This window comes from Pan troglodytes, chromosome X (genome assembly GCF_028858775.2).
Source record: "Pan troglodytes isolate AG18354 chromosome X, NHGRI_mPanTro3-v2.0_pri, whole genome shotgun sequence".
Taxonomy (NCBI): Eukaryota; Metazoa; Chordata; class Mammalia; order Primates; family Hominidae; genus Pan; species Pan troglodytes.
In genome coordinates this window covers 72893744-72911009 of record NC_072421.2, presented here as the reverse complement: position 1 = coordinate 72911009, position 17266 = coordinate 72893744, and the positions used below count along the sequence as shown (strand labels likewise).

Sequence of the window (17266 nt, the reverse complement as noted above, 5' to 3'; positions counted from 1 at the left end):
TATATATATTTGTAGTTTTATAGTAAGTTTTAAAGCCAAGTAGGATGATTCTTCCAACTTTCTTCCCTTCTTTTCAAAATTGTTTTTAGCTATTCCAGTTTTTTTGCCTCTGCATATAAATTTTAGAATAAACTTTTCTATAGCTATTAAAGCTCTTCTATCAAAGAAGCCTGATGATGTTTTAAATAAAATTTTATTAAAAATGTAGACCAATTTGGGTAGAATTGGCATCCTTACTAGGTCGTGTCTTCCATTGGATGAATGTAGTATGTTTCTCCATTTATTTAGCTTTTCTTTGATTTATTTCATCAGCATTGATAGCTTTCAGCATACAGACATGATACATGTTTGATTATACCAGTGGTTCCCAACCAGGGGTGATTTTGACCCCATGAGGACATTAGGCAATGTCTGGAGACATTTTTATAGGTCACAACTAGAGGGGGTGGGGTATGCTACTGGTGTGTATTGGGTAGAGGTTAAGGACACTGCTAAACATCATACAATGCACAGAATAGCTCTTCCCGCAAGAAATAATTATGGAACCCAAACTGTCAGTAGTGCTGGAGGTTGAGACCCTGAGTTAGATTTATACTTAAGAATTTTTTTTACTTGATGAGGGCATTGTCAATAATTTTCTTTTTTAAATTTTGGTTTCTAACTGTTCATCGCTAATATGTTGATATATTAATAATTATTGATTTTTGTTGATCATTGTAATATATTGATAATATTGCTATCATTTATATATTTGGATTTCAGTCTACCATTTTATTATGTATTTTCTGATAAATTTATTTTGTTACTTGGTTTTACCTTTACTGTCACCTTTTATGTTATTTGAACAGATTTTACTATCCCATTTTCATTTATCTACTATGTGTTTTAGTTTATCTCTTTATATAATTTTGTAGTGGTTACTCTGGAAATTATAATATACATAAGTAACTTTTCACAGTCTGCTTAGGATCAATATTTTACTACTTCAAATGAAATGTAAAAACTTACTACTCTGTAAGTTCCCTTACCTTCCCCCTTTATATTTACAATTGTTTCATATATCTTGATGTACTGTAAACCGCATCAGTCAGTAATCTTTTTTATTGCTCTATGGAATCTTTCTAGACAAATATAAATTTTGCTTTTAACCGTCAAACATATTTTTAAAGAACTTAAAAATAGGTTATTATATTTACACAGATATTTACCATTTCCATTGCTCTTCCTTCATTCCTGATATTCCAGGTTTCCTTCTGCTTTCACTTCTTGTATGAAGAATTTTCTTTAGCAGTTCTTTTAAAGCAGGCCTTCTGGTAACTAATTCTCTTAGTTTTCCTTAATCTGAAAATGTCTTGATGTTACCTTCATTCACAAAGGCTAATTTTGCCCAGTGTACGGTACTAGGTTGACAGTTCTTTTCTTTCACCACTTGAAAAATGTTGTCCCACTTACTGCTGGCCTCTGTGGAAATCTGCTGTCTTAAGATTGTTTTTCCCTTATACATAACGTGTTTTTATCTAGCTGGTTTTAAGATTTTTTTTCTCTGTCTCTAGCTTTCATAAGTTTAATTATGATGTGTCTTGGTGTGAATTTCTTTGGGTTTATCCACATTTGGGTTACTCAGCTTCTTGAAATTATAGGTTTATGTCTTTTGCCGAATTTGGGAAAATTTCAGCCATTACTTCGTTGGTACTTTTTTGTGCCCCACACTCTTCTGCTATCCTTCTGGGACTCAATAAAGGATGGTAAGTGTTTTGTTACAGCTCCATAGGTCCCTGAGACTCTGTTGGCTTTTTTTTTTCTTTAGTCTATTTTCTCCCTGTTGTTAAGCTTAGGTAGCATCCCAACATCTGCTGTGTATTTTAATGATATTGTTGACTACTAGAACATCTGCTTGGTTGCTAAGACTCTTGTATACCTTACCTTGACATCTTGATTGGTAAGATTTATATAGCTTCTATCAGTTGTAGCTAAACTTAACAAAGATGGATGGCATAATAATGGAACATTAACAAGCACTGGGATTTCAGTGTTTTTATTAAGCCTGATAGAATTGTTTTCACATATTATTAATGTGCATCAATTTAATTTCTTCAGAAAAACTTTGGCAGTCTGACAAACTTCCTGTTCCTAAGCGATGGTTGATGTTTTTCATACTATAATTGCAGAAAATGTAGAATGTGAATGATTAAACATTTGCCTTGAATATATGAAAGCATTGTATTCCTAATTATTGTTCTATCTTCAAGTTCAATAATACTTGCCTCTGTCTTCTCCATTTTGCCATGGAGCCCATCCGTTGAGTTTTTATATGTCAGTTATTATATTTTTCAGTTCTGTATTTTTCATTTGGTTCTTTATATCCTTTATTTATTTCCTGAGACTTCTATTTTTTCACTTATTTCAAGCATGTTCATAAATATTCCTGGAAGCACTTTTATGATGGCTACTCCGAAATCTTTCAGATAGGTGTAATGTTTGTGTCATCCTGATGTTAGTGTCTATTAATTGTATTGTCTTATTCAAATTGATATCTTATCTTATTGGTTCTTGATATGATTTTTTAAATTGAAACCTGGACATGTAGAGTATTATTAGACTCTGAATCTTATGTAAATCTTCTGTTTAGCAGGCCTCCTGTGTCACCACTTCAGTGGAGCAGGGGTGCTGCCTCATTACTGTGGGTGGAGATGAGAATCCAGGTTCCTACTTGGGCCTCTATTGGCTCCTGGCAGAAGAGATTCCTCATTACTGCTGAATGGAGTGAGAAGTTAGACTCCTGAGTAGAATAAAAGGCAGTAGACTGGGCGAAAATATTTGCAAACCACATATCCAACAAAGGCCTTATACTTAGAATATATAAAGAACTCTTAAAACTCAACAGCAGAAAAACAAACAATCCAATTATAAAATGCATAAAAGACATGAACAGATATTTCACCAAAGAGAAGATATAGATTGCAAATAAGCACATTAAAAAGTGCTCAACATCAGTGAGGTATCAATATGCACCTATTGGAACAGTTTTGAAATTTAAAAAAATGATAATACCAAATGTTTGTGAGGATGCAGAAGAACAGGGTCACTCATACTTCGCTGGTTATTGTAAAATGATACAGCAGGCCAGGCGTGGTGGCTCACACCTGTAATCCCAGCACTTTGGGAGGCCGAGGCAGGAGATCACTTGAGCCCAGGACTTTGAGACCAGCCTGGCCAACATGGTGAAACCCCGTGTCTACCGAAAATACAAAAATTAGCTGGGCCTGGTGGCGTGCAATTGTAGTCCCAGCTACTCAAGAGGTGAAGGCAGGAGAATCGCTTGAACCCGGGAGGTGGAGGTTGCACTGAGCCGAGATCATGCCACTGTACTCCTTCCTGGGCAACAGAGTGAGACTCTGTCTCAAAGATATAAAATAGAATGATACAGCAACTCTAGAAAGAGTGTGGCAGTTTCTTAGTAAGGTCAGCATAGAGATGCCATATGACTTAGCAGTTGGACTCTTGGGTCTTTTCCCAGATGAATGGAAACTTATATCCATCTGTATGAGAATGTTGATAACATCTTTACTGATAGTAGCCTAAAGCTGGAAACAACCAAAATGTCCTTCGGGGTGACTGGTTGAATAAATTCTAGTACATCAATGGAATAATCCTTAGCAATAGCAAATGATGAGCTATCGATACATGCAACAGTCTTGATAAACTTTAAGCACGTTATGCTGAATAAAACAAAAGCTGATCCTAAAAGGTTATATATGATTCCATTTCTAGAATATTCTCAAGATGAGTAAACTGTAGAGATCAAGAGCAAATTAATTAGTGGTTGCCAGGGTAAAGGGACTGGGGTGAGGCAGGTAGAACGGGGGTGAATACGAAGTGGTGGCATAATGGATTTCTCTTGTGGTGATGGAATAGTTTTGTATGTTGATTGTGGTGCTGGTTACAGATCTGAACGTGCGGTAAAATTACATAGAACCACACGGACAGACACATACGTACTACACACACATACACATGAATACAAGCTAAAAGTTGGTGAAAACTGAATGAGTTCTCTAGTCCAGTAGTTAACGGTAATGTGCCGATGTTAACTTTCTGGTTTTGATACTGAACTACAGCGAAATAAAATGTCATTAGGAGATGCTGGGTGAAGGGTACGTGGGTCTCTTTGTACTACGTACTGTTTTGCAGCTATGAGTCTCATTATTTCAAAATAAAAAAGTTATTTTTTTTAAAGATTCTCATTTGCCTGGAATGGTTTAAATCTAGTTCTGCTAAAGGCAGGATATTGGGGAAAACCACTATTTGCTAGTCCCATCCCCAAAATATCACAAAGCAAATAAAACTTACACTACATGTTAATAAAAACATCTACATGTAGTATCCTTCTTATTTCTTTGGTGTATTTCTTTCGTTTTTAACATATATGGCATATTTCTTACCTTTTTAAAATAACTTTTATGGGAAAACTGACAGTATTCAGTTATTATTAGAGGTAGCGCCATGCTCTTTGCATGTGCTAACTGCCCTTTTTCTGCCACTAAACAACACAATGCAGATGACACTCACACGTCCTGAACACTTACAAGGATGTTCTCTAGTTTGACCAAATCCAAAAACATTTTCAAGGAAGTAAAATTGCACAACTTTATTGGTGATACATTAGTTTTAGGCGTCATTCACTACAGCTTTGGAAAAGGTATAATGGGCTGTGAGTTATGAGAATTGCATGCTAGCTGTAACTATCACTTTCTCTCCTACTGAAGAAAGTGTATTGGATTGCAGGTGAGGGACTGTATCCTTAAATGGAAAACCTGGAATCTGCTCAAATTTATTTAAATTACTTTTGATATACTTTACAGCTATAGCTGGTTTAAACAGTGCCTTTGAGAGCATCCATTTTAGGGTGCAAAATAAGTGAAATATATTGTCCCTGCCTTATAAGCTGCTAATGTGGCTATGGTATACTAGAAAAAATTCTAACTTCAAGTGTCAGACCTGTATTTTAATCTCAGCTCTGCTCTTACCAGACAAGACATTAAACCTTGTGGAACCTGAGGTTCCTCAACTATACAGATAAAATCTATTTTGTAAAATTTTTATTCCTTTCATCCTTCACATTTGTGAAAGGTACCTACCTTTCACCATACCTGATTCATCTAGCTGTTGTTCAGTAAATGTCAGTTTTGTCACAAAAGGTTTGTACATTATTTGGGTGATAGATACACTAAAATCCCAGACCTCACCAGTATGCGATATATCCATGTAACAGGACTGCACTTGTACCCCTCAAATTTATGCAAAAAGGATGGAAATATATCCATGCATATATACATACAAAATGAATCAGAAATATATCATAAAAGTGATAAATATTGAGGTATAAACTATAACAAAAAGATAGAAAATGGAGAGTGCCAAATTGGCTGCATGTTTCAGAGAAGGCATTATGGTAGAAATGGGATTAAAATTGGGCTTTGAAGAGTGACGAGGTAGATAGGGGAGAGGAGACCATTTCAAGAAGAAGCAAGACCTGTAATCTCAGCACTTTGGGAGGCCGAGGCGGGCGGATCACAAGGTCAGGAGTTTGAGACCAACCTGACCAACATGGTGAAACCCTGTCTCTACTAAAAATACAAAAATTAGCTGGGTGTGGTGGTGCATGCCTGTAATCTCAGCTACTCAGGAGGCTGAGGCAGAAGAATCGCTTGAACCCAGGAGGCGGAGGTTGCAGTGAGCCGAGATTTCCCCACTGCACTCCAGCCTGGGTGACAGAGTGAGACTCCATCTCAAAAAAAAAAAAAAAAAAAAAAAAAGGCAAAGAAGAAGCAAGAACCTAAGGTTATATGGCTACAGGGGAATCAGATTTGAGAAATTTATGCTATTTGAGACCTGCCATATATTCTATTAGATTTTGGAAGTCAGAAAGCTTAATGTTTAAGCACTTTATCTCATGTTACATTCTTAAAAGCATCCCAACATGTGCTGTGTATTTTAATGATATTGTCGAATACTAGAATGCCTGCTTGGTTGGTAAGACTCTTGTATACGTTACCTTGGAATCTTGATAAGAGTTACATAGCTTCTATCAGTTATAGCTAAACTTTGCAAAGATAGATGGCATAATAATGGAGCATTAACAAGATCTGGGATTTCAGTGTTTTTATTAAGGCTTATAAAATTGTTTTCACATGTTATTAATGTGCATCAATTTAATTTCTTCAAAGAAACTTTGGGAGTCTGACAAACTTTCTGTTCCTAAATGATGGTTGATGTTTTGGATACTATAACTGCAGAAAATATAGAATGTGAATGATGAAACATTTGCCTTTAATATATGAAAACATCATGCTTCTAATTTTCTTTTTAAGTTTTATTTTGATGTATTCTCATGGAGAAATAGGTTCATTATTGAAAGCTTAGTTTTGATAATAATTGGGCTTTGTTTTATGTGGTATTGGGGCAAAGAAGCTTTCTGTAGGACAAATAGGACAAATGGATTTATCAATGTTTTTTCAAATGGTGAATCAGCCACATATACTTGTAATTCATCTGCTTTTGTGATCTGGCTTGCTGTGTAATTTAGTTTACCATTATTTTGGTGACCAAATTATTTTAAAAATATTTATTGAATGCCTACTGTATAAGAGCATTATATTCAGCATGGGTGGGACAAAAAGTAAAATGACACAGACCCTCAAGGATCCAGTAGGAAAGGGAAATATATACACAAATAACTACAGTGTAAGACAGTTTGCCATAGTGTCATGAGCTTTGTAGGATTTTAGATAATGGAGACAGCATTTTTGAGTGGCAGATCTGGGATGATTTCATGGAAGCAGAAGCATTTGACTAATTCACATAGCTTATAAATGAATATTAACATGGCAGTGTGAAGTATGAAGCCTGAAATGACAGCTCTCCCAATGTCAAAGATGTTGTCTTTATGAATGGGGAAAATCACTCTAATACCAGTAAGTGGTAAATATGTAAACATTACCATAAGTACTAATTTAAGGTAAATATTTGTACTTTTATAAATAAGTATTTTGTGTATAATGGGTAATTGATGTTTTTATGTTTTTAGGCCATGAATATTGTGGTTCCCTTCATGTTTAAATATGCTGTAGACAGCCTCAACCAGATGTCGGGAAACATGCTGAACCTGAGTGATGCACCAAATACAGTTGCAACCATGGCAACAGCAGTTCTGATTGGCTGTATGTGTGATTCTTTAATCTGTCTACAGGTGTTGACTTTCTTCAAGGAGGTTTCATCATATTTGAGCAGATGACCTTTTCACTACAAACACAACTTAGCGTTTTGGATGTTTGTTGTTTTATGTGAGATGTTTTGTATGTGTTTTTAAAAACTATTCTGTATGATACACTTTCAAAAAATTCCATGATAACAGTAGCATTTTTACAAGTTCTAGAAAACAATAATATAAAATAAGACATTAAATTCATAACAACCACTTCTAATAGTTAGGCTTTTTGTAACATCCATTTCCACAAAGGTCAATTATTTTCTTGCTGGCATTGTTAGCTATTAAATAGGAAATAGCTAAATAAAAATATATATGTACATAAATGCTTTATTAAAATATATTCATTAGTAATGACACAAATCTACAATTTGAAAAGAACAGAATATGAATGCTGTGTGTCCCATGCATTAGAAAGGACACTATGAGATTTAGGAGACATTAGTAGGGGTATGCCTTTAGTCAAGGCACTTGATTCTTCAGGGTCTCAATTTTATCACTTGTTATTTAGGAAGATTAAATTAGATAAAAAAAACCTCAACAGACACTGCACATTTATCCACAGTAATGCCATGTGGGCTATTATTTAAGTATTTTATTTGGAAAAAATATCTTTTAATGTCTGAAACCTGGAGGAAATAACACTGAAGGGATTCATAGTGGTAGAAAAGTTAATACTCATTAGGCTAGATTATTTCTAGGTTTCTTTTATTGTAAATATTCTGTGATATATTCATTCACTGAATTACTCATTGTACAAACATTTTCTGAGCCCTTGTCATTTCTATACTCCTTTGATTCTAATATTGTTACATCCTATTTTTTCTTTTGAATGTATTGTTAGATGGTGTATCAAGAGCTGGAGCTGCTTTTTTTAACGAAGTTCGAAATGCAGTATTTGGCAAGGTAGCCCAGAATTCAATCCGAAGAATAGCCAAAAATGTCTTTCTCCATCTTCACAACCTGGATCTGGGTTTTCACCTGAGCAGACAGACGGGAGCTTTATCTAAGGCTATTGACAGAGGAACAAGGGGTATCAGTTTTGTCCTGAGTGCTTTGGTATTTAATCTTCTTCCCATCATGTTTGAAGTGATGCTTGTCAGTGGTGTTTTGGTAAGTTAAACATTTTTCATAACAAGCTTTTATCTTAAATTCTCATTAGTAGCAATTGAATATTTGAAGCTGTTGTCCTGTTGCATGCCCATGGGCTTGAAAGCAAAATTCCATGATGCCAGAAATATTATGCAGTTTAATTATTTTGCCACAAGCTTCAATGGACTGCTCAAATTCTTTATCGTGTTGTTATTGTAAATAACTGTTCAATTCTACACATAGATTAGTCATCAACTAGTACTTACAAGGTTTTTTTAAAGCAGAGATTTTTGTATATGACATTGGACTAATATGCTCAGAATATCTAGGTTTCTCATCACCATTCATAACATTTTAGGCAATTTCACCTTTTATTTTTTTTTCTCTGTTTCAACTTTTAGCTTCAGGGGGTACCTGTGCAAGTTTGTTACATGGGTAAATTATGTGTCACTGGGGTGTGGTGTACAAATTATTTCATCACCAGGTAGTGAGCATAGTACCTAATAGGTAGTTTTTTGCCTTCACCCATCTGCCACCCTCCACCCTCAATAGGCCCCAGTGTCCATTCCCCTCATTGTGTCTGTGTGTACTCATTGTTTAGCTCCCACTTATAAGTGAGAACATATGGTATTTGGTTTTCTGTTCCTGAGTTAATTCACTTAAGATAATGGTCTCCAGATGCATCCATTTTGCTGCAAAGGACATGATTTTGTTTTTCATGGCTGCATAGTATTCCATGATGTACATGGGCCACATTTTCTTTATTTAGTCCACCATTGATTGGCATCCATGTGTTTGCTATTGTGAATAGTGCTGCAATGAACATACGCATTTGTATGTCTTTATGGCAGAATGATTTATGTTCTTTTCAATATATATACACCCAGTAATGGGATTGCTGGATCAAATGGTAATTCTGTTTTAAGTTCTTTGAGAAATCTCCAAACTGCTTCCCACAGTAGCTGAACTAATTTCCATTCCCACCAGCAGTGTATAAGTGTTCCCTTTTCTCTGCAACCTTGACAACATCTGTTATTTTTTGACTTTTTAATAATAGCCATTCTGACTCATCTGAGATGATATCTCATTGTGGTTTTGATTTGCATTTCTCTAATGATTAGCAATTTCACCTTTTATAGTTAAAAATATATGTATATATTTTTTATTCCTCTTTAGGCTTATTGTACTATCTTCCTATTAGTATTTGATGGTACTACTGATGTAGCAAGTGCAGTTTGACTTTCTTCCCTTGTTGCCTAAAGTAGATTTTCTAAAGTATTTGATTTTTCACCCATCATTCACGTACATAACTTCACGCCACCATATTTTTGTTAAAATCTTTTGACCGAGATTTGCTGTTGTGTATTACAAACTGTTTGGGAAGAACAATAACTGTTTCACATTTCTTCTTTGGACTTCCTTTTCTAGTATTACAAATGCGGTGCCCAGTTTGCTTTGGTAACCCTTGGAACACTTGGTACATACACAGCATTCACAGTTGCAGTCACACGGTGGAGGTAATTTATTCCCTAGAAGCCACATAAAATTTAGAAATTGTTATGCTTTTATAACATGTATTTCATGCCTATGCAAATCTTTGTCTTACAGAACTAGATTTAGAATAGAAATGAACAAAGCAGATAATGATGCAGGTAATGCTGCTATAGACTCACTGCTGAATTATGAAACTGTGAAGGTAATATGTTTAATTATACTTTCCTCTGCCTTTCACACTGCACTAAGATTTGATCTACCATTTAATTTAATAGGTACTGTAAATTAGAGCTTCAGGTTAGGATATGATCTCTAGGTGTGATGGAATAATACTATTTTATTGTTTGTCTTTAGAAACTATCCTCCTTCCTTCTCAGTTTTTGTTTGGCACTATCAGATTTTTACCTTCTGAATTAATTTATAAGTGATCATAAATACAGTCACGCACTGTATAATGATGCTTTGGCATCTATGATGTTGGTCCCATAAGATAATAATGGAACTGAAAAGTTCCTGTCAGCAAGTGACATTGTAGCCATTGTAATGTTGTAGCACAATTCATTACTCTATTACTCATGTGTTTCTGGTAATGCTGGTGGAAACAAACCAGCTGCGCGACCCGTCATTTAATATTTGATAATGATAAACTAGTATGTTAACTAGTATATGTATTTTTACACATTTAATCATTATTTTAGAGTGTACGCCTTCTACTTCTAAAAACAAAGTTAACTGTAAAATAGACTCAGGTAAGTCCTTCAGGAGGTATTCCAGAAGAAGGCATTGTTGTCATGGGAGTTAACAGCTCCATGCATGTTATTGCCCCTGAAGACCTTCCAGTAAAACGAGATGTGGAGGTAGAAGACAGTGATATTTGACCCTGATCCTATGTAGGTCTAGGCTAATGTGTGTGATTGTGTCTTAGTTTTTAACAAAAAAGTTTAAAAAGTAAAAAAAAAAAAATTAAATAGAAAATAGCCTATAGAATAAGGATATGAAGAAAGAAAATATTTTTGTACAGCTGTACAATGTGTTTGTGTTTTAAGCCAAGTTATTACAGAGTAAAAAAGTTTTTAAAAATTTAAGTTTGTAGAGTAAAAAAGTTACAGTAAGCTAATTTGAATGTGTTATTGAAGAAAGAAAATATTAAATAAATTTAGTGTAGCCTAAGCGTACAGTGTTTATAAAGTCTACAGTAGTGTACGGTAATGCCCGAGGCCTTCATATTCACTCACCACTCACTCACTGACTCACCTAGAGCCATTTTCAGTCCTGCAGGATCCATTGCTGATAAGTGCTCTATACAGATATACCACTGCAAATCTTCTTTACTATATTTTTACTGTACCTTTTCTGTGTTTAGATACACAAATACCATTGTGTTACAATTTTCTACAATATTCAATATAGTAACGTGCTATACAGGTTTATAGCCTAGGAGCAATAGGCTATACCATATAGTCTAGGTGAGTGGTAGACTATACCATCTAGGTTTGTGTAAGTACACTCTATGATGATTGCACAGTCAAAATTACCTAAAGTATGCATTTCTCAGAACATATCTCTTTTGTTAAGTGATGCATGACTGTATACCGTTAGCATCTTGATTCAGAATGAACAGTAAGCTAATCAAACTGGCATATAAATTCTTGACTCTCTTCTATCCCTCAGAGTGCCTAGCATAGTGCTTCTCATTAATTCTTTCATTTATTTGTTCATATTTCCATTTAACAAATAGTTACTGAATGCCTCTTATGTGTTCTAAGTGCTTTCACAGGGGAGGGTGGTAAAAAAAGATTACTTTCTGATCCCTGCTATCCCAGAATTTTATACTGTACCGAGAGAATTTAAGTATGCAGGTGACTAAATAAGAAGGCATAATGTTGTGAGGGTAGTGGGAATTGTCAATTCAGAGTCTCAGGGGAAGGCTTTGTGAAGGAAGTGTCATTGAAGATTTTGTTTTAGGTCGGGTTGCAATTAGATAAGCATTCAGTAAATATTCGTTGAATTTTTACTGAATTTACGTGAATTTTGTGGACTTTTCAAATACAATTCATTATGGAAAACTGCAGGGATATCATAGTCCAATATATTGAGTCAATTTTTAAAATGGAATCTACAGTACAAAATTGCATTCATACATGAAGTCTGATGAAAAGTATACTAATCACTTAAGAGAATAAATTCTAATTATACTTGCCCATAGTTATTTTTATATATTTTGTAGTATTTTAATAATGAAAGATATGAAGCACAGAGATATGATGGATTTTTGAAGACGTATGAGACTGCTTCATTGAAAAGTACCTCTACTCTGGCTATGCTGAACTTTGGTCAAAGTGCTATTTTCAGTGTCGGTTTAACAGCTATAATGGTGCTCGCCAGTCAGGGAATTGTGGCAGGTAATGAGTCTGTGGCTATCACATTTACAGGCTGTTCAACTTTTATAAATAAAGATTAATGAAAGGAATGTGTATGCTTATCTTAATTATAAATGATGTTAAAGTGCTTTCACATCCTTGGAGTACTTTTCTCTTTGTATCAGAATGTATTTACTTGATGGTTTGATAATGGTTTTTTAACTTCCTTTTGTTTAGCACTGGCTCACTCACTGATTGGGATTACTGTTCGGAACTACCTGTTCTTTTAAGAACAACTTTTTTTTTTTAGTATCTAGCTTTTCTAATTTCTCTTGTAGACCTGTAAAGCAATGTAATTAATTTAGTGTTTAGTTCAAAGCACTAAACTGCACTCTTTTTTTTAAGAATTACCAGGAACCTTTTAATCTTTCTCCTCCTTTTTTTAGTTGCAAAACACTTCAAAAGTAAATGTCTGTCCCTCCTTTCTGGAAACCCTCCCCACCCCCACTCAGTTAGTATTCATTCATTCACTGTGACCTAAATATGTGGAAAATCTGTGGAAAACATGTTTAGGTCACAACAACATTTTGTTGTTGTTGTTGTTTCATTTTGTTTCCTTCAACTTGATGTACATCAGAATGGTTTATCATCCTTAATCGTGATATCTATTTTCTCCAATTTTTAATGTATACTAATTTTTAAATTTCTGCTTTACACTACAAAGAAACCATTGCTAGTGTCTTAGGGAAAAAAAGAGAAAATTTTTAGCCTTCAATTTCTATCCTCACTTAAACCATTCTTTTTTATATATTATATATAGTGTATAGGTGGGTCTTTCCCATTCCTAACGTATACTAAGTTCCCTGTATTACCTAAATCGTGGATTAATGCTTTGAAATTGAGTTGACATAAGAGTTGTTGCTGATTAAGAATATTTTGTTCCGTGGTAATAGACTATAAACCTATCGTAAATTGGAAAAGTATGTAACATTTATCTAAAATACCCTTTTTTTCTTCTGCCGATTGCATTTTAAGGTACCCTTACTGTTGGAGATCTAGTAATGGTGAATGGACTGCTTTTTCAGCTTTCATTACCCCTGAACTTTCTGGGAACTGTATATAGAGAGACTAGACAAGCACTCATAGATATGAACACCTTGTTTACTCTACTCAAGGTAGACACCCGAATTAAAGTAAGTAATCTATATAGTACCTTTTCAAAAGTATGTGAACATCATTCTATTAGTAGGATTATTCTAGGAATATTCCTACATCACCACATTAGCAAACCAATTTATTTTACTTGCAGGAATTGGCAGGGGCGGGGGTGCTATCACCTGTATTAAGAGGTTGTTAGAGCTTTCACTTCTGTGTTTAAAAACCTGGCCACGCATGGTGGCTCACTCCTGTAATCCCAGCATTTTGGGAGGCTGAGGCGGGTGGATCACCTGAGATCAAGAGTTCGAGACCAGCCTGACCAACATGAAGAAACCCTGTCTCTACTAAAAATACAAAATTAGCTGGGCGTGATGGCACATGCCTGTAATCCCAGCTACTCGGGAGGCTGAGTCAGTAGAATCGCTTGAACCTGGGAGGCGGAGGTTGTGGTGAGCCGAGATCCTGCCATTGCACTCCAGCCTGAGCAACAAGGGCGAACTCCGTCTCAAAATAAATAAATAAATAAATAAATAAAATCTTACAATGTTAATGAAGACTGTTATACTAGAAAGTAAATTTTGTTAAGTTGAATTATTTGTACTTACACTGAATTTACTTATCTAATAATGACATGGAATATATGATTGCCTCTCCTTGCATCCTCAGCCCCTTTCCTCCCCTGCCCATTATCCCTTCTCCCTCCCCAACCCCACCTCAAAAAAAAGTTGCTCAGAAACCAAAACATTCAGGGTTTGTTTTACCTTAGCCATGAAGCATGAGAAAACAAATATTTAAATGCATGCTTGGAAGTGGTCTAAGTCCACTTATAAACCTCCTTCTTTTCCATTATATCCTTTTTCTTTCTGTGAATTAGAAAATTGTCTTCATAGCTGTACTCTAGGCAGTGCGTAAAGTGGCTTTTTTTTTTCTCTTCCCTGCTAGGACAAAGTGATGGCATCTCCCCTTCAGATCACACCACAGACAGCTACCGTGGCCTTTGATAATGTGCATTTTGAATACATTGAGGGCCAGAAAGTCCTTAGTGGAATATCCTTTGAAGTCCCTGCAGGAAAGAAAGTGGCCATTGTAGGAGGTAGTGGGTCAGGGTGGGTAATTTAGTTATTTGTAAAATTCTGTATTATAGGCTGATGATTCCCAATGTAATATTTCTCTCTTTATCAAAATGATTACTGTGGTTTAAAACTGGGGTTTCCTAACATTAATAGGAGCTAAATAACCTTTCTTCATCTCCAATTTCAGGAAAAGCACAATAGTGAGGCTATTGTTTCGCTTCTATGAGCCTCAAAAGGGTAGCATTTATCTTGCTGGTCAAAATATACAAGATGTGAGCCTGGAAAGCCTTCGGAGGGCAGTGGGAGTGGTACCTCAGGTATTTAAAAACAGAAAAAAACAAATTTTTGGAGGATTTATTGGGTTGATCAATCCGTAACTAGAGCAATTTGAATCAAGGGATCAACATATGCTACTGAAGTAGTCAGTATTAGACCCTACCAGTGAAATTCTGGTATCAAAAGGGATTTTTTAAAAAAGGAAAAGAAAAAACTTGAAGGAAAAATCTGCATGATAGGAAGCCCTGGAATGATAGCATAATAGAATACAAAGAACACAGACCTGGATTCTAACCCCATCTGTAATTGTCATTAGTTGTGTGGCCTGGGGCCTCCATTTTCTTATCTGTAAAATAAGGATGCCATTTATCTTATAGGATAGAATTATTGTGGATTAGAGATAATGAATATAAAATACCGAGTCTATCACATAATTGTTCAGAAAACGGAAACTACTATTGTAATTTGGAGCAGTTTTCAACACAGTGGATTTATAATAATTACAAAGTAGCTTGTCTGCCATCCTCAATTTTGTATGCCTTGTTAACCACTCTGCCCTCAGTACGAAACACAGTGCCGAACCCATGTTAAACATTTAATAAACACTTACTGTGTTACTTTGGAGGGAAAATAAATTCAAAGTAAGGTCTGAGAAGTTAAGAGGTAGATAGCCTTATAGGATGTGAGCTTTTTTATGATGAAAGCTTATAGAGAGACCTGGGAATTAGTTGCAGCTAGTATGTATTATAAAGTTGATTTCTGGAGCCAGAATCAAATCCCTGGGAGAATGGATCAAAATATGGGGAGAGGAAGAACTGTAAGAGAGTGATTGGATGGGGATATGTAGCTTGCAAAATGTTCCCCAAATGATCCCACACATGGACTCTCCCCTGTCCTCTTTTTCACTGAAAATCCCACATGTTAGTCAGGATGAGTCATTTAGAGAAATTATTGGGTAACTGTGTGAGATGATGGATATGTTAATTTGTTCACTATAGTAATCATTTTACTATCTATATGTATCTCATAACATCATGTTCTATACCTTAAATATATGCAATACCATTTATAAATTTAAAAAATAAATCGTATCATTTAAATTGGATTAGATAATCTAATTTAATAATTCCAGTTCTTTCTCACATACCCCAATTACGATTTTGGAGGACTATGTGGGCCCAGAAAACTGCCTTTTTGAAAATGCCTCCTAGGTTATTCTGATATAGATGGTTCATAGATTGTATGTTAAGTAACACTAATCTAGGCTGGGCACAGTGGCTCACACCTGTAATCCCAGCACTTTGGGAGGCCAAGGCAGGCAGATCGCCTAAGGTTGGGAGTTTGAGACCAGCCTGGCCAGCATGATGAAACCCCGTCTCTAGTAAAAATAGAAAAATTAGCTGAGCATGGTGGCAGGTGTCTGTAATCCCAGCTACTTGGGAAGCTGAGGCAGGAGAATTGCTTGAACCCAGGAGGCAGAGGTTGCAGTGAGCCGAGATCACGCCATTGCACTCCAGCCTAGGCAACAGAGCTAGACTCAGTCTCAAAAATAAAAAAGAAAAAAAAGGAAAAAGAAACACTAATCTAAACTGTGCGTCAAGTGAACTGGATTCTGAGCTGTGACTACTTAGGATTCAGTGTCCTCATCCATGTAAATAGATTCCTGCCATTCTCTTGGGCATTGTAACAATTATCCTCATCCTTTTGGGAAGTAACACAATCACAAAGGGAAAATACACATCATCAGTAAACGAAAGACTCTCATCCTCATTGGAGGCCTTAGCAATATAAATTAAATCAACAACAGGATACGTGTCGTTTTTTCACCTATCAGATTGGTAAGGATTTTGAAATTCCTAATATCCAGTTTGGGCAAGGCTGTGTAAAATGGACAATCTCTTGTTTTGCTGGTGGAAGTATACAGCTTTCCTGACAAGCAAATTGGCAGTGTGTATCAAGTTCCTGAAAAATATTCATACCCTTTATTCCAATAATTCTGCTTCTAGGAAATTTTAGTAAGGAAATAAACAGAGATGTGAACAAGTCTTTATATGCAAATATGTTCATTACAGCATTATTTATAGTAGCATCAGTTGGAAACAATGTAAATGTCCAACAGTAAGTAGATGGTTACAGTGTTATAGGATCAGAGTCATGCAGCCATTCATAAATATTGTGTTTTTAAAGAATATTGTCATGAAAAATATGCAAATACAAAGTATTAAAAAGGAGGATAGCAAGCAAAATATAATATCCTGATTTTATTATATTAAATGAATACATTGCAGTAGAGAAAAAAGATAGAAAATATCAATGTAATATTAGATCTTGCTACATGATGGGAATATGGATTATTTAAATTTTAATTTATTAAACATTATTGTATATATTTAAGGTATCTAACATGATGTTATGAGATACATATAGATAATTAGATTACTGTAGAGAAGCAAATTAACATGTCCATCATCTCACAGTTACCCATGTTTTTGTGACTAGAGCAGCTAAAATCTACCCATTTAGCAGAAATTACACCAAAAAATCAG

General features: G+C 35.2%; 1 protein-coding gene across 4 annotated transcripts in view; it reads left to right on the top strand.

The window, feature by feature from the left end:
- Positions 1-17266, top strand: part of ABCB7 (ATP binding cassette subfamily B member 7) — a 103367-nt gene that overhangs the window by 72909 nt on the left and 13192 nt on the right. For 3 of the 4 annotated variants that reach the window (XM_016943706.3, XM_016943707.3, XM_063804894.1), the window contains exons 5-12: positions 7088-7220; positions 8112-8380; positions 9788-9876; positions 9968-10055; positions 12081-12255; positions 13249-13406; positions 14314-14477; positions 14632-14761. In XM_016943706.3, coding sequence (XP_016799195.1) covers positions 7088-7220; positions 8112-8380; positions 9788-9876; positions 9968-10055; positions 12081-12255; positions 13249-13406; positions 14314-14477; positions 14632-14761 — 1206 coding nt within the window. The remainder of the gene's footprint in view (positions 1-7087; positions 7221-8111; positions 8381-9787; positions 9877-9967; positions 10056-12080; positions 12256-13248; positions 13407-14313; positions 14478-14631; positions 14762-17266) is intronic. The other variant, XM_016943708.3, reaches the window with a different exon arrangement.